Source organism: Pteronotus mesoamericanus, unplaced genomic scaffold, assembly GCF_021234165.1.
Source record: "Pteronotus mesoamericanus isolate MK-2021 breed Mesoamerican mustached bat unplaced genomic scaffold, CSHL_Meso_final contig_164, whole genome shotgun sequence".
Taxonomy (NCBI): Eukaryota; Metazoa; Chordata; class Mammalia; order Chiroptera; family Mormoopidae; genus Pteronotus; species Pteronotus mesoamericanus.
The window spans coordinates 16,723,414-16,739,246 of NW_026555065.1; the positions used below are offsets into that span (position 1 = coordinate 16,723,414).

General features: G+C 34.8%; 2 protein-coding genes across 2 annotated transcripts in view; one reads left to right on the top strand and one right to left on the bottom strand.

Moving 5' to 3' along the window:
• Nucleotides 1-5,454, bottom strand: part of FGF7 (fibroblast growth factor 7) — a 65,863-nt gene extending 60,409 nt beyond the window's left edge. The window contains exons 1-2 of the mRNA XM_054565444.1: nucleotides 5,123-5,454; nucleotides 3,978-4,529 (exon numbers count right to left, since the gene is read on the bottom strand). Coding sequence (XP_054421419.1) covers nucleotides 3,978-4,263 — 286 coding nt within the window. The 5' untranslated portion in view covers nucleotides 4,264-4,529; nucleotides 5,123-5,454. The remainder of the gene's footprint in view (nucleotides 1-3,977; nucleotides 4,530-5,122) is intronic.
• FAM227B (family with sequence similarity 227 member B) overlaps nucleotides 1-15,833 on the top strand; it is a 214,313-nt gene that overhangs the window by 131,924 nt on the left and 66,556 nt on the right. The gene's annotated exons all lie outside the window — the stretch shown is intronic.

A 15,833-nucleotide genomic window follows, 5' to 3' on the forward strand; every position in this document is an offset into this window, starting at 1 on the left:
ACTTTATAAGTGCCAGGAACTTGCATTCGCCAAAAAAAAAAAAGAGGAAGCCTATCCAATGAAAGATAATTTTTAATATTAGACTTTTCAAAAAATAGCTAATATTTTCAAATCTGTTCCACAGAAATTTGCCCATCTTCTCTAATTTAAAGGCTTGACAACTTACTTAAGGAAAGGCAGGTCATCAGTTCTACAGGATTCCACTTTGTCAGGAATTCTAGGATTTTGGTTCAACTCTATAGATATGTTCCTCATTATCTGTTTTTTAAAGGTGGGGTTGCCCTGGTTTTCTTATTTTTTATTTTGACAATGTGAATTATTGTTCTTTTAGTTAACTTGCTGAGAACTATTTAGAACATAAGCAAGTTTACCATATTTAGAGGTGATGTGTATATTTGGTCGCTACTAGCAGAGATTATTGTTGATTAGGAGCTTATCCAAAGAATTGTTGACAATTGAGTTGCTGAAAATTTTGTAGCCAAAGTCAAATTTAACAACACTGTGTTTATTTGTTTTTTGCCAATTGCTAGGCCATATCCCGTCACAGTCTAACAATCCAAAAGAGAATATTGCCAAATTATTGGCCAGTTCTCAGAATGGCTAACCCTTTTTTTGCTATGGAACTTAGCAGTGCTTAACTATAACAAGTAAGGCATACTTTCTTTTTTTGAAATGGTGGTTTATGACAATTAAGAATTTTTCCTTAAAAGGGATGGCTGATATTGACCATTGTTGGGAAGAGCAAAACTTTTTAGTAATTGGAAGCCAAAAGCAAGAAAAGCATCCTGAGAGACTGAGCTCTCTGATCCACATCTGTCTCTTGGGGTGGTTGTGGGTTGCCCAGTGCACTGCTGCCACCTCTCACTCGGCACCTTAATCCCCAGCTTAAACAGCAGTGTTATTTCTGTCAGGTGTGGAGTGATTGTTTCTGTCTGCCGATGGGTTGCCTGGTCCAACAATTATCTGAATTCAGCCTCTGGCCTTGTCTCCAAGGGGAGAATTCTTTCTGACAACAACAGTGGAAGTACTGACCATCCATTGCCAGTCCCTTTACAATGTTATTAATGCTCTCTTTCTGCAGAGAACATGATATGTATTTCATTTTTGAGGGACATTGTACGCTTTTATTACCCTTTTATTAGTTCACGTTAGATTCTAGTTTTATCACTGAGAAACCTACTGTTAGACTAACTGTGAAGCCGCCCCAGAGGACAAGTTGAAAGGAGAGACTTTCTTGCCTCTTGGGCAATAATAGCATGCAAGTCTCAGGACCAGTTTTCCAGTAACAGCTTTTCTCCCCTGAAGAGTCAGAAATGTAGTCCAGTGTCTCTTGGCCACTCTCATGGGTTCCTACATTTACATAGCTGGGCCTTGCTTATATGTCTACCAATACAAGTCTTATTTCTGTTGGATTCCTTGGTATGCTTATTCTGCTATTTCATTCTAATATAAATTTAAAATATTTCACAACACTATAATTAAGATAAGACTAAAGTGAAATTTTCACAAGCCAGGGTAGCTAAGTAATTTTTTGAATTTTTTATTGATTTTTTTTTTGAGAGAGAGGAACATCAATTTTGTTGTTCCATTTATTTACACATTCACTGGTTGATTCTTGTAAGTGCCCTGACCAGGGATCAAACCAGCAACAACCTTGGTGTATAAGGATGACGCTCTTACCAACTGAGCTACCTGGCCAGGGCAGTAATTTTTTAAATTATCTAATGATGCGAGACATGAGGTATCATACTCACCTCCCTACCAATCCATTCCTCTTCCTGCAGCTTTTCCATCTACCTACCCCAGCCCAACAGCTTCTGAAAGCAGAAGTATATGCCCAGATTTTCTACTGCCCCTACTCATTCCAATCCATTGTCTTAACAATATCTTAAAACTACATTCATTTGAGGAGCTATGCTTATTACTGGTGAAATAAGCAGTCCTTCAAGACCTGTTCATTTCCCGACGTCACTTCTTTCCTTTATTTTTTTTTTCTTTCTTACTGTAGAATTAGTGTTAGAGGAGAAATGGCTTACCAATTGGCTTTATGGTTAAACAAGGTTCATGGTGAATTTTATTTCAAACTACAGAATAACTTTAGCATTTTGTGTATGTGTACAAATGCCTATGTTTTGTGGTTTTAAGAAATTCAAACACAAATAGAACTTATATATGTGAATGCATTCCAGGTGTAGATATTTTTGATCCCACGTAATTATACATGTTTTTCACTTTTACTGGACTTAACATCTAATTTTTTCACATTTTTATTATGTGAAAAAAGCATTCAAAAGAACTTAGGATATAGAAGAATTCTACAATGTTTGGGTTCGATAACATTATTACTACAATTTTAAATTAGTTCTGAGAGTTCATCCTTATCATTGAGATAATACCACTTTCATCTCATTCAGTGTGTATGATAATTAAGAGTACTTAGATTTTCCACATTTATGTTACATAATTTCTGTGGTTTAGAATAGGCTGTATGGACTAGAAAATATATTGGAAATCATCTGTACCTATCCCACACCTTACAGATGAAAAATTGAGAATCAGAAAAGGTAAAAAATCGTTCCAATATCATTCACAGGCAGGAACTGGACATACATGTTATAATTTCCACCTGGACTCTGTCCATGATAAATCTCAATAACTTAAATGAATTGATTATAAGCCAAATTCTGTTGCCGCATAAAAGTGACCAACCACAAAACTTGATTCCGAATAGTTATTTCCTTAGCTAAACTTCATCATAATCAGAAAAATATTCTAAGAATCACATAACTTTATTAACAACAGAAATTATAAAACCATAACTGTTAACAATCTACTAAAATATCCTTAACATTCTATATTAATTAGAGTTAAATTAATAGCTAAGAATCTTGAAAGTCATTCACTAAAACAAGTAACAAAAGTTTTAAATATTGACTAGGCAAGCCTGGCACTGTCCTGGACAAAGGTTTGCACTATCATCTCCATGCACTCCTTTTCAATTGACTTGAACACAGTATTATAAGATGATATAATAACATTGTTCAAGTACTAGTAATACAAACAAAACTTAGGAATTTGAAAATTCAAGTGTATCTGTTGAGGTATATATTTTACCCCATTAAATGTAATACTGTTGAAATTGGCTACCAATCATAACTGCTAAATGATAAATCCAACCCTGATATTACAACATGGAAAGAATCTTTTTCAACTCACTTTTATTTCTTCCTTCACATTTACCTTTCTCTTAAGGTGACATAGAACTATGGCATAGAAGATTTACATAAATAAAATGTTAAGAGGAACCTATTCTTCTGCCCTGGTAAATAACTAAGCAGTCTAATGCAGCCTCACTATGACATGAACAATGAGGAGGCAACAGATGCCCTTCTGTTTTATAACTACACACAATTGCACAAGTCACTGAATCCATTTTTGAGCACAGATTACTTTTACATCACAGAAATAGTCTTTCAAAGAAAATTATTTTGAAAAAATTATTTTTCAAAGAGAATCAAATTGTTAAAAATAAATTCTCTGTTTCTCAAATTAATAAGTAGTTTTTCATGACAATTTACTGTGTACTCTATTAGAATTCTTAATGAGTTTTCCTAGCAGACAATAAATCCTATTTCATTGTGAAGAATGTCATTTATGTTTTGCCTAACCTATGAGCATTTTGAACTTAGGACATAGAGAGTATATTTTCAAATTAGCTTGGTTATCAATTCTGATTATAATGTTAGTAAGTGTGCCCTGTTCCAGGAGAACATACAGAGTAGTATATACTGTGGAGGTACATTTAAAACAGTTTTTAGGAACATAGTTCAACTATCCAAATTCAGAGAAATTAGAAGATGATATTTAATTTTTTTCAAAAGATAAAAATGAAAAAAAAAGCATGTTACTTGGAAATTGATCTTTTCACAGATTGTGATGGTTCATTAGTAGTGCTGTATACAAAAGACATTACTTACTGTAATTGTTCTTCATTTCTTGGGTCCCTTTGACTTTGCCTCGTTTATCAATTCTCAGATACCACTGTGTTCGACAGAAGAGTCTTCTCACTCTTATATCCCCTCCTTCCATGTAATCATAACTTCTTGTGTGTCGCTCAGGGCTGGAACAGTTCACATTTGTAGCCATTTGCTCTGAAGTCATGTCATTGCAAGCTAAAGATATAGTGCCCACTAGACAGATAATGTGAAAGCATGAACTGTAGAGCAAAGTTGGCAGGATCCATGTCAGTATCCATTTGCGCATTATAGTGTAGTGCTCCGAGTGTTCATGAATAACATAATGAAAATTAAATCTTGAGTTGATTGTTGCTCCTAGGTCATTGACCTCTTCCTATCTGTGAACTGTAGATTGATTTAAGAAAGAGTAGCTGCTCTTTCCAAATTGTTAGCCTTATCCTTTTAGTTCCTGATAACAACAATACAGGATTCCTCCTTTCCTCTGCTGGTATATCCTTATAAAAGCAGGTTGTAGTAAGCTCAGTTGCTGTGACGCTGTTTGCTACTTGACTTCTGTTTGCAAAGAGAGATTAAGAATAGGGACAGGAGGAGAAAGGAAGATGAAAAATGGTATGTTTAACTTTCAGTGGGTAAAGAGTATTATAGCACACAGTGCAGTGTGTACTGTGAAGTTACATTTAAAACAGTTTTCACAGGATTTCAACATCTTTACTACTCTATATTTAGATTTATAAAGGTTATGCATTGATATAGAAAAATCAGAATATGATTGTGCCATTCATTCCAGTTGTTATTTGATAAGAAACATCCTGCAATTAGAGCTATTGGTTTAAATTAAGTTCTAAAATTGCTATTAACAGAGTAAAAATGCTTTCCCTAGATTTCTTTCTTATATGCTGTTACATTTGTGTTTAATCAATTATTTTCTCCTGAACTGCCCACATTTCACAAGTTAAATGTCAGGATTGCTCTGGAGAACTTCAACCTTATCTTTATGTAAGTTCTACAGCGAAATTACTATAGATAATTACATGGCTCAAATATCTGGTAACTTTACTTTTCCCTTCAGTATTAAACCCAGAGAAAAAGATAAACTACTAGAAAACATTCAGCATTATTTTTAAAGACAAATAACAGTAACTTACTTGTTCTGTTGATAACAGCTGGATACACAAGAATTCCATGTCTGTTGTCTGCCTTGTGCAACTTGAGCCTCTCTACTGTAGCTACAAACTACTTCTCAGCTGAGAAATTCTCCAGCAGAATCATAATTGTTTCCATAAATCAACAGGCAAGAGGATTTTTCTCTGTGTGTGTGAGTGCGTGTATGCTTGTGTGTATGTGTGTGGAGCCTTTTATTCAGGGCTTTTCGATAAATACCTTTGCTGACCTCATTGGAAGCAATTAAAACTTAACCAGTGAGCTGTTAGTTGAATACAACAGCGAGAATAAAGGAGACTTGTATAGTATTCATTCAATGGTCATGAGAGGGAGCTATGAACATGGTTTATGCTTAAATCTACAAGTGGGTATCTCCCTCGTAGAAACAGCTCTGTGATTCTGAAGCAGTTAGAAGGGAAAGGGGAAATTTTTAGACTGTCTTTACAACATAGCAGTTGTATATAAGTTGAAAAATACTCCTTTGAAGATATATAAAAGGGACTTTTTAATAGTTAGAGCATCTTTTCATAGCTTTATGATGCATGCATTTCTACTACTCCCTTGTGCCCCAAATGTTAGAATAAAACTACAAGTCTGTATTCATTCACATCTTACTGTCCTAAGGCACAGTGTAGCTGAGTCAAGAGTATATCCCTTCATACAGAAATATTTCCCCATTGTGTATCCATATCATTTTTACATCTTATATTTCTAGACTGAAAATAAGAAGACCTGGATTCTTATTTGAATCAGGCCACTAATTACCAATATGATCTTGGGCATGTCACTTAACATTCCTGTCTCAGCAGCTACATTTGTAAAATTAGTGTATTAGTCTAAATTATTGAACGGTGTCTTATATTTTTACAATTCTGTGACTTGTAGCTTTAACTACTGATAGATATAAGGAAAAGGATACACACTTTTAAAAATTGTTCTTAATTAAAAAGTAAAGAAAATGATTTTACATTGATTACCAGTATTTGACTCTTGCCTCAAAAATAACATTAACATAATAAATAAATGTTAACTTGTGGATGGAATTATAAGAGCTATAGCTAATGTAAATAAGAAAGCTATTTTACTTTCCAACATGAGTTGTTCTCTCCTTTACTTCTGGTTCTAGCACGTATATAGTTTTCTAGTGGTTTATTACATATTTGTTGCAGAATAATTGCATTGTTAATCTAAATCAATATTTAGGAATGTATATCAAAATTCTTTTTCCCATGTTAATATCCCTAAAACATGCGCTCACCCCCACCCCACACACATACATACACATGCGTGCGTGCACTCTGCACTTGAAAATGCACTACATTACCACCAGGTGGTGCATGTAGACCAAATAGGACAAGGAATTTGGATTATAGTTTGTGTGATTTCCCCTTTGTGTCTATGCTTTTGGAAAACAGAATCAAGAGCAAAGAATAATTTAAATGTACCCATGTGCTGTATAAGCACCAGATATTGAAATTAAGTTAACCAAGGCAGAGGAGTTTGGGCCCTTCTATAATTGCATCTGTTGAAAGCTAGATGGCTGCAAAAATATTCTGTCATATGTTTCTCTAAAGGAGAGAAAAGAAGGAAAGAAAGTGCGATGCCACAGTGTTATGAATCATACCCTCATCAGTTTTGTAGGCAACAATAATGAGCAGGATCAGAATTCCCAGAACTTGGATATTCCCTCTAATGAAATGAAAATTATCAGTTCACATGGAAAGGTATTCAAGAGCTACTAAAATTGTCTGTTCTACACACTGACCCTACATATTTTAAATTAAAAAACCAACAGGTAAGAAGTCAAAATTTTCTAATTAAACACTTAAGACTTAAATAAAAGAAATGGATAGTTTGTTGATAGAGTAAAGAGTGCTTGGTGCCTCCTGAAAATCTGCGATACAGGGTGATTATAAATTTGGAAACAATCTAAGTATTGCACTAAGTAATGCACTTCAGTTCATGAGCTGCCATCATACTCTGTGATATGAAAATATGACCCCAGTAATATTAATGAATGAATTCACCTCAACAAGGGAACTATATTTAAATAATTTATCATTTGACTCTCAGTTTACTTCATGGAGAATAATAAATTGAAGAAGGGCCCACAACCTGTCTCACTCACACCACTGCCGCAGTGAAGAAACTCATTGATGCCCTTATTATACTTTTACTTCAAGAGGGATCCCCCAGAAACCAAGAGTAACCTACATATTTCTAGATGGGGTAACTCTCTGTGTTTTTTTTAAATTCTTAGTAGCAATATAATGTTGACAAGAATTTACTGCCCTTGTTTTAATGTACACATAGTGATAGGCTAAATACAAAAATGCTTTGAAGAAATGTCTCTTTTGTTGTTTCCATATTGAGTAAACTTCATTTTTCATTGGAAACATTTCTATCTCTTGAGCATCTATTATTAAAAATTGACTTTTAAAATAATAACCTTACAAAATAAAGATTAGCACCTGGGATTCTTCCAAAGGAAACAGTGCCTAATATTTGTCTAGTTTGATTTGGGGGTAGAATATGTAAAAAGAAGATAAGAATCTACTTCAGTGAATATAATGAAAACATGAGCAGTTGTTAAGGTAATAATCAACCACCTAATTCTGCTTAAGCAACCTCTGTTATATCCCTATTTCACAAAGAGGTAAATTATAGAAAATTGTTTTGTTCAATTAATTTGGCATTTCAATAATGAATTTTAAGTTTATGCCACATTCATAAATATGTATAATATAATCAATAGAAAACATCGAGTATTTTCATTACTTTTATTCTTACATCCTATCCTATTCCTCATCCTCCTATTTCGCATCCTTTCCCCAAAATATAGGGAATCATTGTTAGTTTCTTGAGTATCTTTCCAGTTTCCTATGCAAATACAGGCAAATTAAATATATTTGTAAGCGTGTATTTCTCTTTACTTTTTCTCTTTTTATAAAAACAGTAGCATACCATACACAATGTTCTGCATTTTGCATTTTTTACTTAGTAAAAATAGAAAATCTTCCCATCTTAGTATACAAGAAATTTCTTCATTTTTTGACAGCTGCATAGTACTCCATTGAATGGGTATATATCATGGTGTATTTTACTAGCCTACAATTGATGAACATCTCATTTTTTTCCCAGTCTTTTTTCTGTTAGAAAAAGAAATAGATGCTGCAAAGACAAAAGCTATAAATGTGTCATTTTTTTACTGTGAAAATATGTCTGTAGAATTCATTTCCAGAATTTCTCCAGGTCAAATGGTATATATATTTATTATTTAGATAGATATTGCCAACCTACCCCACTAGCAGTACATCATAGTGCCTGGTTTACAATCCCACTAGCAGTACATAACAGTACCTGTTTACTCAAAATAGTGTATTGTCAAACTTTGGGGATTTTGCTAATCTGACAGATGAAAATGTCATTTATTATAGTTATCCCTTGCATTTCTCATCTTATGAGAGGAAGTGACCAACATGGACAAGTAGTATAAAGGAAAGTGTGAGTGTCTACAGTAGGGAAAGTTTCCCTACAATACGGCAGTAGAGCTGCAGTTTGCTGGGTGACTCAGAGTTAACCATATGAGGAGGTACCTCTAAATATGCAGACCATGTGTTGAAAGAGAGCATGTCTTTTCCAACAACAAAACACCACTGTGGCTCTTGCAGAAAGAATGAGAGGGACAGTGGTGCATGATGAGGCTGGAGAGGCAGGCCTCATTTTGTGGTGCGCTAGATCAAGGAGTTTGATTTGGCTCCCAACAGCAATGGGAAGCCATTGTAGTACGTTAAGTAAAAGAGCAACATGACCACAATTGCACTTTTTGCCTCTATTCTGACACAAGCTTATTTAATTCTTCTGAGCAGAATAAATTTATGAAATATAAATTGTGCTCATTTATAATATTCTTTCTCTTCTTCATATTCTGAAAAAGATTGCCAAGCTTTGTAATTGTTAAGGAAAGATGGGGGAGAAAAAAGCCATATCTACTTCCTGACTTAAGTAAAGCCTAAATCCCTTTCAAAGGTTGTGCTAAGTTCTCTAAAAGAAGGAAAGCGTGAAAGTGCCTTTGATAAGCAGTTCAGGGAAGGTAGAGTTCACAGAGCAGGGAACTTAGGAACAACAAAAGTCTCCTATATTTCTGGTTACACCGCAGCATATGGCAGAAGCAGGAAAGCTCCAGAGAGTAAGGATTGCCTCATGTCTCTAAACAGATGGACCCATAAAGATTTCCCATGTTTTAAAAGAAATCTGGAAGCAGCAGGGAGCCCAGGCCTGGAGCAACTGCGTGAGCAGAGTCAGTGAGCACACCCCAAAGTAACCAAAGTAGACAAATGACTCAACAACCAGAGGCCCTTGCCTTGGCCCTAAATCAAACCCCTGAACCTTAGCCCATCTTGAAGCAGAACAAGGAAACCCAAGAATAATTGAGGTTAAGTTTTCCACAACTGGGGACAGGGGGTAAAATTCTCAAAGTTGAAGCAAGGTCAAGTTATAAACATAAATTTATATGTAATTTCTTGCGTATTTGAGAGTGTGGTCCAAGACTTATTTCCACTACATCCCCACAGCTGTCGTCACACTACAGACTTATCTTGGTCTCTTCTTCTGTCAGTCCCATTCCATAAACTTAGCCTCAGCGTTGGATCATGCCATACAACCAATGGTACTTATGGACTGGGTTCATCCACTAAACAAATATTTATCAAATAGCTACTTGGTACCAGATGTTGTCCTAGACTTTTGGAATTGAAATGGTGAATATTCTGGAAGCAATCTTTACCCTTGCAGAACATGCATTCCAGTGGGAGAACAAACATAAACACATAGATCTGTGATATGAGTAGGTAGTAGGTTGGAGATATTAGGATACAAAGAAGGTCTTCAAGGAAATAGGAGATGGAGAGGTAAACAGGTAGAGGCACCTACTTTAAATAGGGAAAGACCTATATGGGCAGGTAAATTTCAGCTTCCAGGAACAGGAATGACTTGGTGTGTTGCTAGATCTGAAGAAGGCCATGTGAATGAAGTACGTGAATAATGTCGAGAGTAGTGAGAGATAAATGAAACTGAAAAAGACAGACAGAAACCAGAGCATAAAGAACTTTGAAGGTCATGGTTATAAGAGTTTGGGCTTATTCTAAGTGTGATAGGAAGTTGGAATACAGACATGTCTACTCCAAATCTGATAGACCTGGTCAACAGTAGTTTAAATTCTGGAATAAAATCCCTAAAGTAATTGAGCAAGTCTGTGGTCCCTATAAATCCCCAGTTACATAAACTTTGTGCTTAGTCTTGGAATAACGCCCTAACATTTTAAAACTAACTGTATATACGATACAAAGTCTGAGTCATATACTCAAAACTGTGGTGTGCGTGTGACTCAACTATATAAATATCTCAGTTTACAGATGTAATCAACTCTTTGTGTCTCTGAGTCTATAAAAACTTGTGTTTTGTTTAATTTTATAGTTATAAAAAATTCTCTGAAATGTTAATCTAAAATTAAAGTTCTTTCAAATTATAGTATTAATTTACTGAATTACTGCGTAGCTTTAGACCTGCAGCAAGACCTCATGAAAAGTTTTTTGTTTTTCCAATTTGGAAATTACTACTTAGTGAAGTTATGTATAATGTATTCTTTATTGCCTTGATTCCCCTTAAATTAATGCTTAATTTTAGCAAAGAATCAGTCTCGTTGATTAGGCGTTATATGTTAGTGACCGGCTTTGAGAGTCTAGAGACAATCTATAATGGTTGAAAAGTATAGTAATGGGTATGAAGAGAGTTTTGCTTCACTCTTAGGAGAACATTATGAAAAACAACATAGAGCCTGTGTAATTAGGGTTATTAAAGTCTTTGCTTTAAATTATCATTCATTGGTTCCATATTAATTGTCTACATAACAAAGCAACAAAATGAGGGATAAAACTAGCAATAACATTTTTTTTAATGTTTCACGGATGTCAATAACAAAATTGGTTTAATTTTAATTCATTAGCTTTATTTTTTCCTTTTAATCATTTTTTTATTTAATCTTTATTGTATTTTTTCCATTACCATTTAGTCCCATTATACATCCCTCCCCCCAGCAACCACCACACTGTTGTTCATGTCCATGAGTCCTTTTTCCTTTTTGCTCAATTACTCCACCCTCTCACCTCCCCCACCCCATAGCTGTCATCCTGCTCTCCATCTATGAGTCTGTCCCCATTTTCCTTGTTAGTTCAGTTTTTCCATTAGATTCCACATATGAGTGAAATCATATGGCACTTGTCTTTCTCTGCTGATTTATTTCACTTAGTATAAGGTTTTCCAGGTCCATCCATACTGTCACAAAGGGTAAAATTTTCTTCTTTTTCACAGCCAAGTAACCCATTGTGTAAATGCCCCATAGCTGTTTTAATCCACTATTAATGGACACTTGGGCTGCTTCCATATCTTGGCAATTGCAAATAACACTGCAATGAACATAGAGGTGCTTATGTTCTTTCAAGTTAGTGTTTTGGCTTCCTTCAGATATATTCCCAGAAGCAGGATCACTGGGTCAAAAGGCAGATCCATGTTTAATTTTTTGCAGTATCTCCATACTGCTTTCCACGGTGGCTGCACTAGTCTGCATTCCCACCAGCAGGACAAAAGGGTTCCCTTTTCTCCACATCCTCACCAGAACTTGTTATTTGTTGATTTATTGATGATAGCCATTCTGACAGGTATGTAGTGGTATCTCACTGTGGTTTTAATCTGCATTCCTCTGATGATTAGTGACATTGAGCAACCTTTCATATGTCTACTGGTCATCTGTATGTCCTCTTTGGGTAAATGTCTATTCATGTCCTTTGCCCATTTTTTAACTGAATTGTTTGTTTTTTTCGTGTTGAGATTTGTAAGTACTTTATAAATTTTGGATATTAACCCCTTATCAGATGTATTGGTGAATATATTCTCCCATTCTGTGGGTTGTCTTTTTATTTTGCTTATAATTTCCTTTGCTGAGCAAAAACTTTTTAGTTTGATATGGTACCATTTGTTTATTTTTTTCTTTAGTTTCCCTTGACTGGGAAGATACATCCAATAAAAAATTGCTAAAAGCAATATCTGAAAATTTGCTATCTATGTTTTCTCCTAGAATTTTTATGATTTCAGGTCTAACATTTAAGTCTTTGATCCATTTTTAATTTATTCTTGTGTGCGGTGTAAGAAGATGGTCTAGTTCCATTTCTCTGCTTGTATCTGTCCAATTTTCCCAACACCATTTATGAATAAACTCTTTAGCCATTTGCATGTGCTTGCTTTCTCTGTCAAATATTAATTGAATATAAAAGTGTGGGTTTATTTCTGGGCTCTCTATTGTGTTCCATTGATCTATGTGTCTGTTTTTATGCCGCTACCATGCTGTTTTGATTTATATGGCCTTATAGTATAGGTTGATACTAGGTAGCTTGATACCTGCAACTGTTCTTTCTCAGGATTGCTGTTGCTATGTGGGGCCTTTTGTCGTTCCATATACATTTTTAAAATATTTGTCCTAGTTCTGTAAAATACGTCACTGGAATCTTGATAAGATTTGCATTGAATCTATAGATTGCTTTGGGTAGTATGGGCATTTTAATGATGTTAATTAATTCCTCCTATCCATCAACATGGTATGTGCTTCCACTTATTTGTATCTTCTTCAATTTCTTTCTTCAGTGTCTTATAATTTTCTTAGTACAGGTCTTTTACATCCTTGGTTAGTTTTTTTCCTAGATATTTTATTCTTTTTGAGGCAATAGTGAATATGATTGTTTTCTTAATTTCCCTTTTTGCTAGTTTGTTATTGGCAAATAAAAATACAACTGATTTTCAGATATTAATTTTTATATCCTGCTACTTTGCTGAATTCATTTTTCAGTTCTAGTAGTTTCTCGGTGGAGTCTTTGGGGTTCTCTACGTACAGTATCATGTCATCTGCAAATAAAGACAGCTTTACATCTTCCTTTCCAATTTAGATGCCTTTTATTTCTTCTTCTTGTCTGATTGCTGTTGCTAGGACCTCCAGTACTGTGTTAAATAAGAGAGGTGAAAGTGGACGTCCTGGTCTTGTTCCCAATCTTAATGGGAATGCTTGTTGCTTTTGCTTGTGAATATAATGCTAGCAGTGGGAATGTCATATATGGCCTTTATTATGTTTAGGTATGTTCCTTCTATTCCCGCTTTACTGAGAGTTTTTATCATAAATGGGTACTGGATTTTCTCAAGTGCTCTTTCTGCATCTATTGACATGATCATGTGGTTTTTATCCTTCATTTTGTTTATGTGGTGAATCACATTTATTGATATGCAAATGTTGTACCAGCCTTGCATTCCTAGAATAAATCCCACTTGATCATGGTGTATGATCACTTTGATGCACTGCTGTATTCGGTTTGCTAATATTTTGCTGAGGATTTTAGCGTCCATGTTCATCAGGGATAGAGGCCTATAATTTTATTTCTTTATAGTGTCTGTATCTGGTTTTGGAACTAGGATAATTCTGGCCTTATAAAATGGTTTGGGAGCTTTCCCGACTCTTGAATTTTATGAAATAGTTTGAGAAGGAGAGTTGTTAGTTCTTCTCAGAATGTTTGGTAAAATTCACCTGTGAAGCCATCTGATCCGGGGCTTTTGTTTCTTGGCAATTTTTTTATTACTGCTTCAGTTTCACTAGGTGTAATCTTTCTATTCAGATTCTCTCATTCTTCCTGATTTAGTTTTAGAAGATTGTATGTTTCTAGGAATTTATCCATTTCTTCCAGATTGTCCTGTTTTTTGGCATTATAGTTGTTCATAATATTTTCTTACAATCTTTTGTATTTCTTTGGTGTTAGTTGTTATTTCTTCTCTTTCATTTCTGATTTTATTTATTTGGGCCCTCTCTCTTTTTTTCTTTGAGTCTGGTTAAAGGTTTGTCAATCTTGTTTATCTTTTCAAAGAACCAGCTCTTGGATTCATTGATCTTTTGTATCTGTTTTTAGACTCCATTTTGTTTATTTCTGCTCTGATCTTTATTATTTCCTTCCTTCTACTCACTTTGGGCTTTGTTTGTTGTTTTTTTTTTTCAAGTTTCTTTAAGTATAAAGTTATATTGTTTATTTGAGCTTTTTCTTGTTTTTTTTAGATAGGCTTGTAATACTATGAATTTCCCTCTTACAATTGCTTTCCCAGTGTCCCACAGATTTTGGATTGTTGTGTCCTCATTTTCATTTCTTTCAAAGGATTTTTTTATTTCTTCCTTAATCTCATTGTTGACCCATTCATTGTTTAATAACATGTTATTTAGTTTCCATGTCTTTGCATGTTTTTCAGTGTTCTTCTTGTGATTGATTTCTAGTTTCACAGCATTGTGGTCAGAGAAGATGCTTGATGTGATTTCAGTCTTCCTAAATTTATTGAGACTTGTTTTGTGTCCTAACATGTGGTCTATCCTAGAAAACATTCCATGTATACCAAAAAGTATGTATGTTCTGCTACTTTGGGGTGAGATGCTCTGAAGATATCAATTAAACCCATTTGACCTAGTGTGTGGTTTTAGGCCACTGTCTTCTTGTAGATTATCTGCCTGGAAGATCTCTCCTTTGAAATCAATGAGGTATTAAAATCCCCAACCATGACTGTATTTCTGTCGATCTCTCCCTTTCCATCCATCCAGATTTGCTTTACATATTTAGGTATTCTTACATTAGGTACATAAATGTTTACTAGGGTTGTGTCCTCCTGTTGGATTGTTCCCTTTATCATTATGTAGTATCCTTCTTTGTCTCTTACCTTGCCTTGGTTTTAAAGTCTATTTTGTCAGAATAAGTACTCCACCCCAGCTTTTATTTTTCTTTCTATTTGCATGAAGTACCTTTTTCCATCCCTTTACTCTTAGTCTGTGTGTATCTTTCAATCTGAGATGGGTCTCCTAGAGGCAGCATATATATATGGGTTTCTTACCCATTCAGCTTCCCTTTGTCTTTTGGTTGGCGCATTTAAGCCATTTACATTTAAGGTGATTATTGATAAATGCATATACAGTACCATTTTATTGTTAGACTGTTTTCCTCTGTTTTGTTTTGTTTTTTTCCTTTCTCTTCTTCTTCTTCTTAAAGCAAGCCCTTTAACATTTGTTGCAGTACTGGTTTGGTGTTAAACTCCTTTAGCTTCTGGGAAGCTCCTTATTTCTCCTTTAAATTTAAATGGTAGCCTTTCTGGGTAAAGTGGCCCTGGTTGTAGGTCCTTTCTTTTCATCACTTTGAATACTTCACACCATTCTCTTCTGCCCTGAAATGTTTCTGTTGAGTAATCAGATGTCAGTCTAATTGGTGCTCCTGTGGAGGTAACTACCTGCTTTTGTCTTTCAGCTTTTAGGATTCTCTTCTTGTCTTTAAGCCTTGTTATTTTAATTATGATGTGTCTTGGTAAAGGCCTCTTTGGGTCCAACTTGTTTGGGACTCTCTGAGCTTACTGGACTTGTGTGTCTTTTTTCTTCTCCATATTAGGCAAGTTTTCAGTCATTATTTCTTCAAATAGGTTCTCGATCCCTTGCTCACTCTTCTCCTTCTGGTATTCTCATGATGCGGATATTGCTATAGTTCATGTTGTCCAAAATGTTTCTTAGGCTCTCCTCATTTTTTTAAATTCTTTTTTTCTTTTTGCTGCTGTGCCTGGGTGTATTTTTGTACCTTGTCT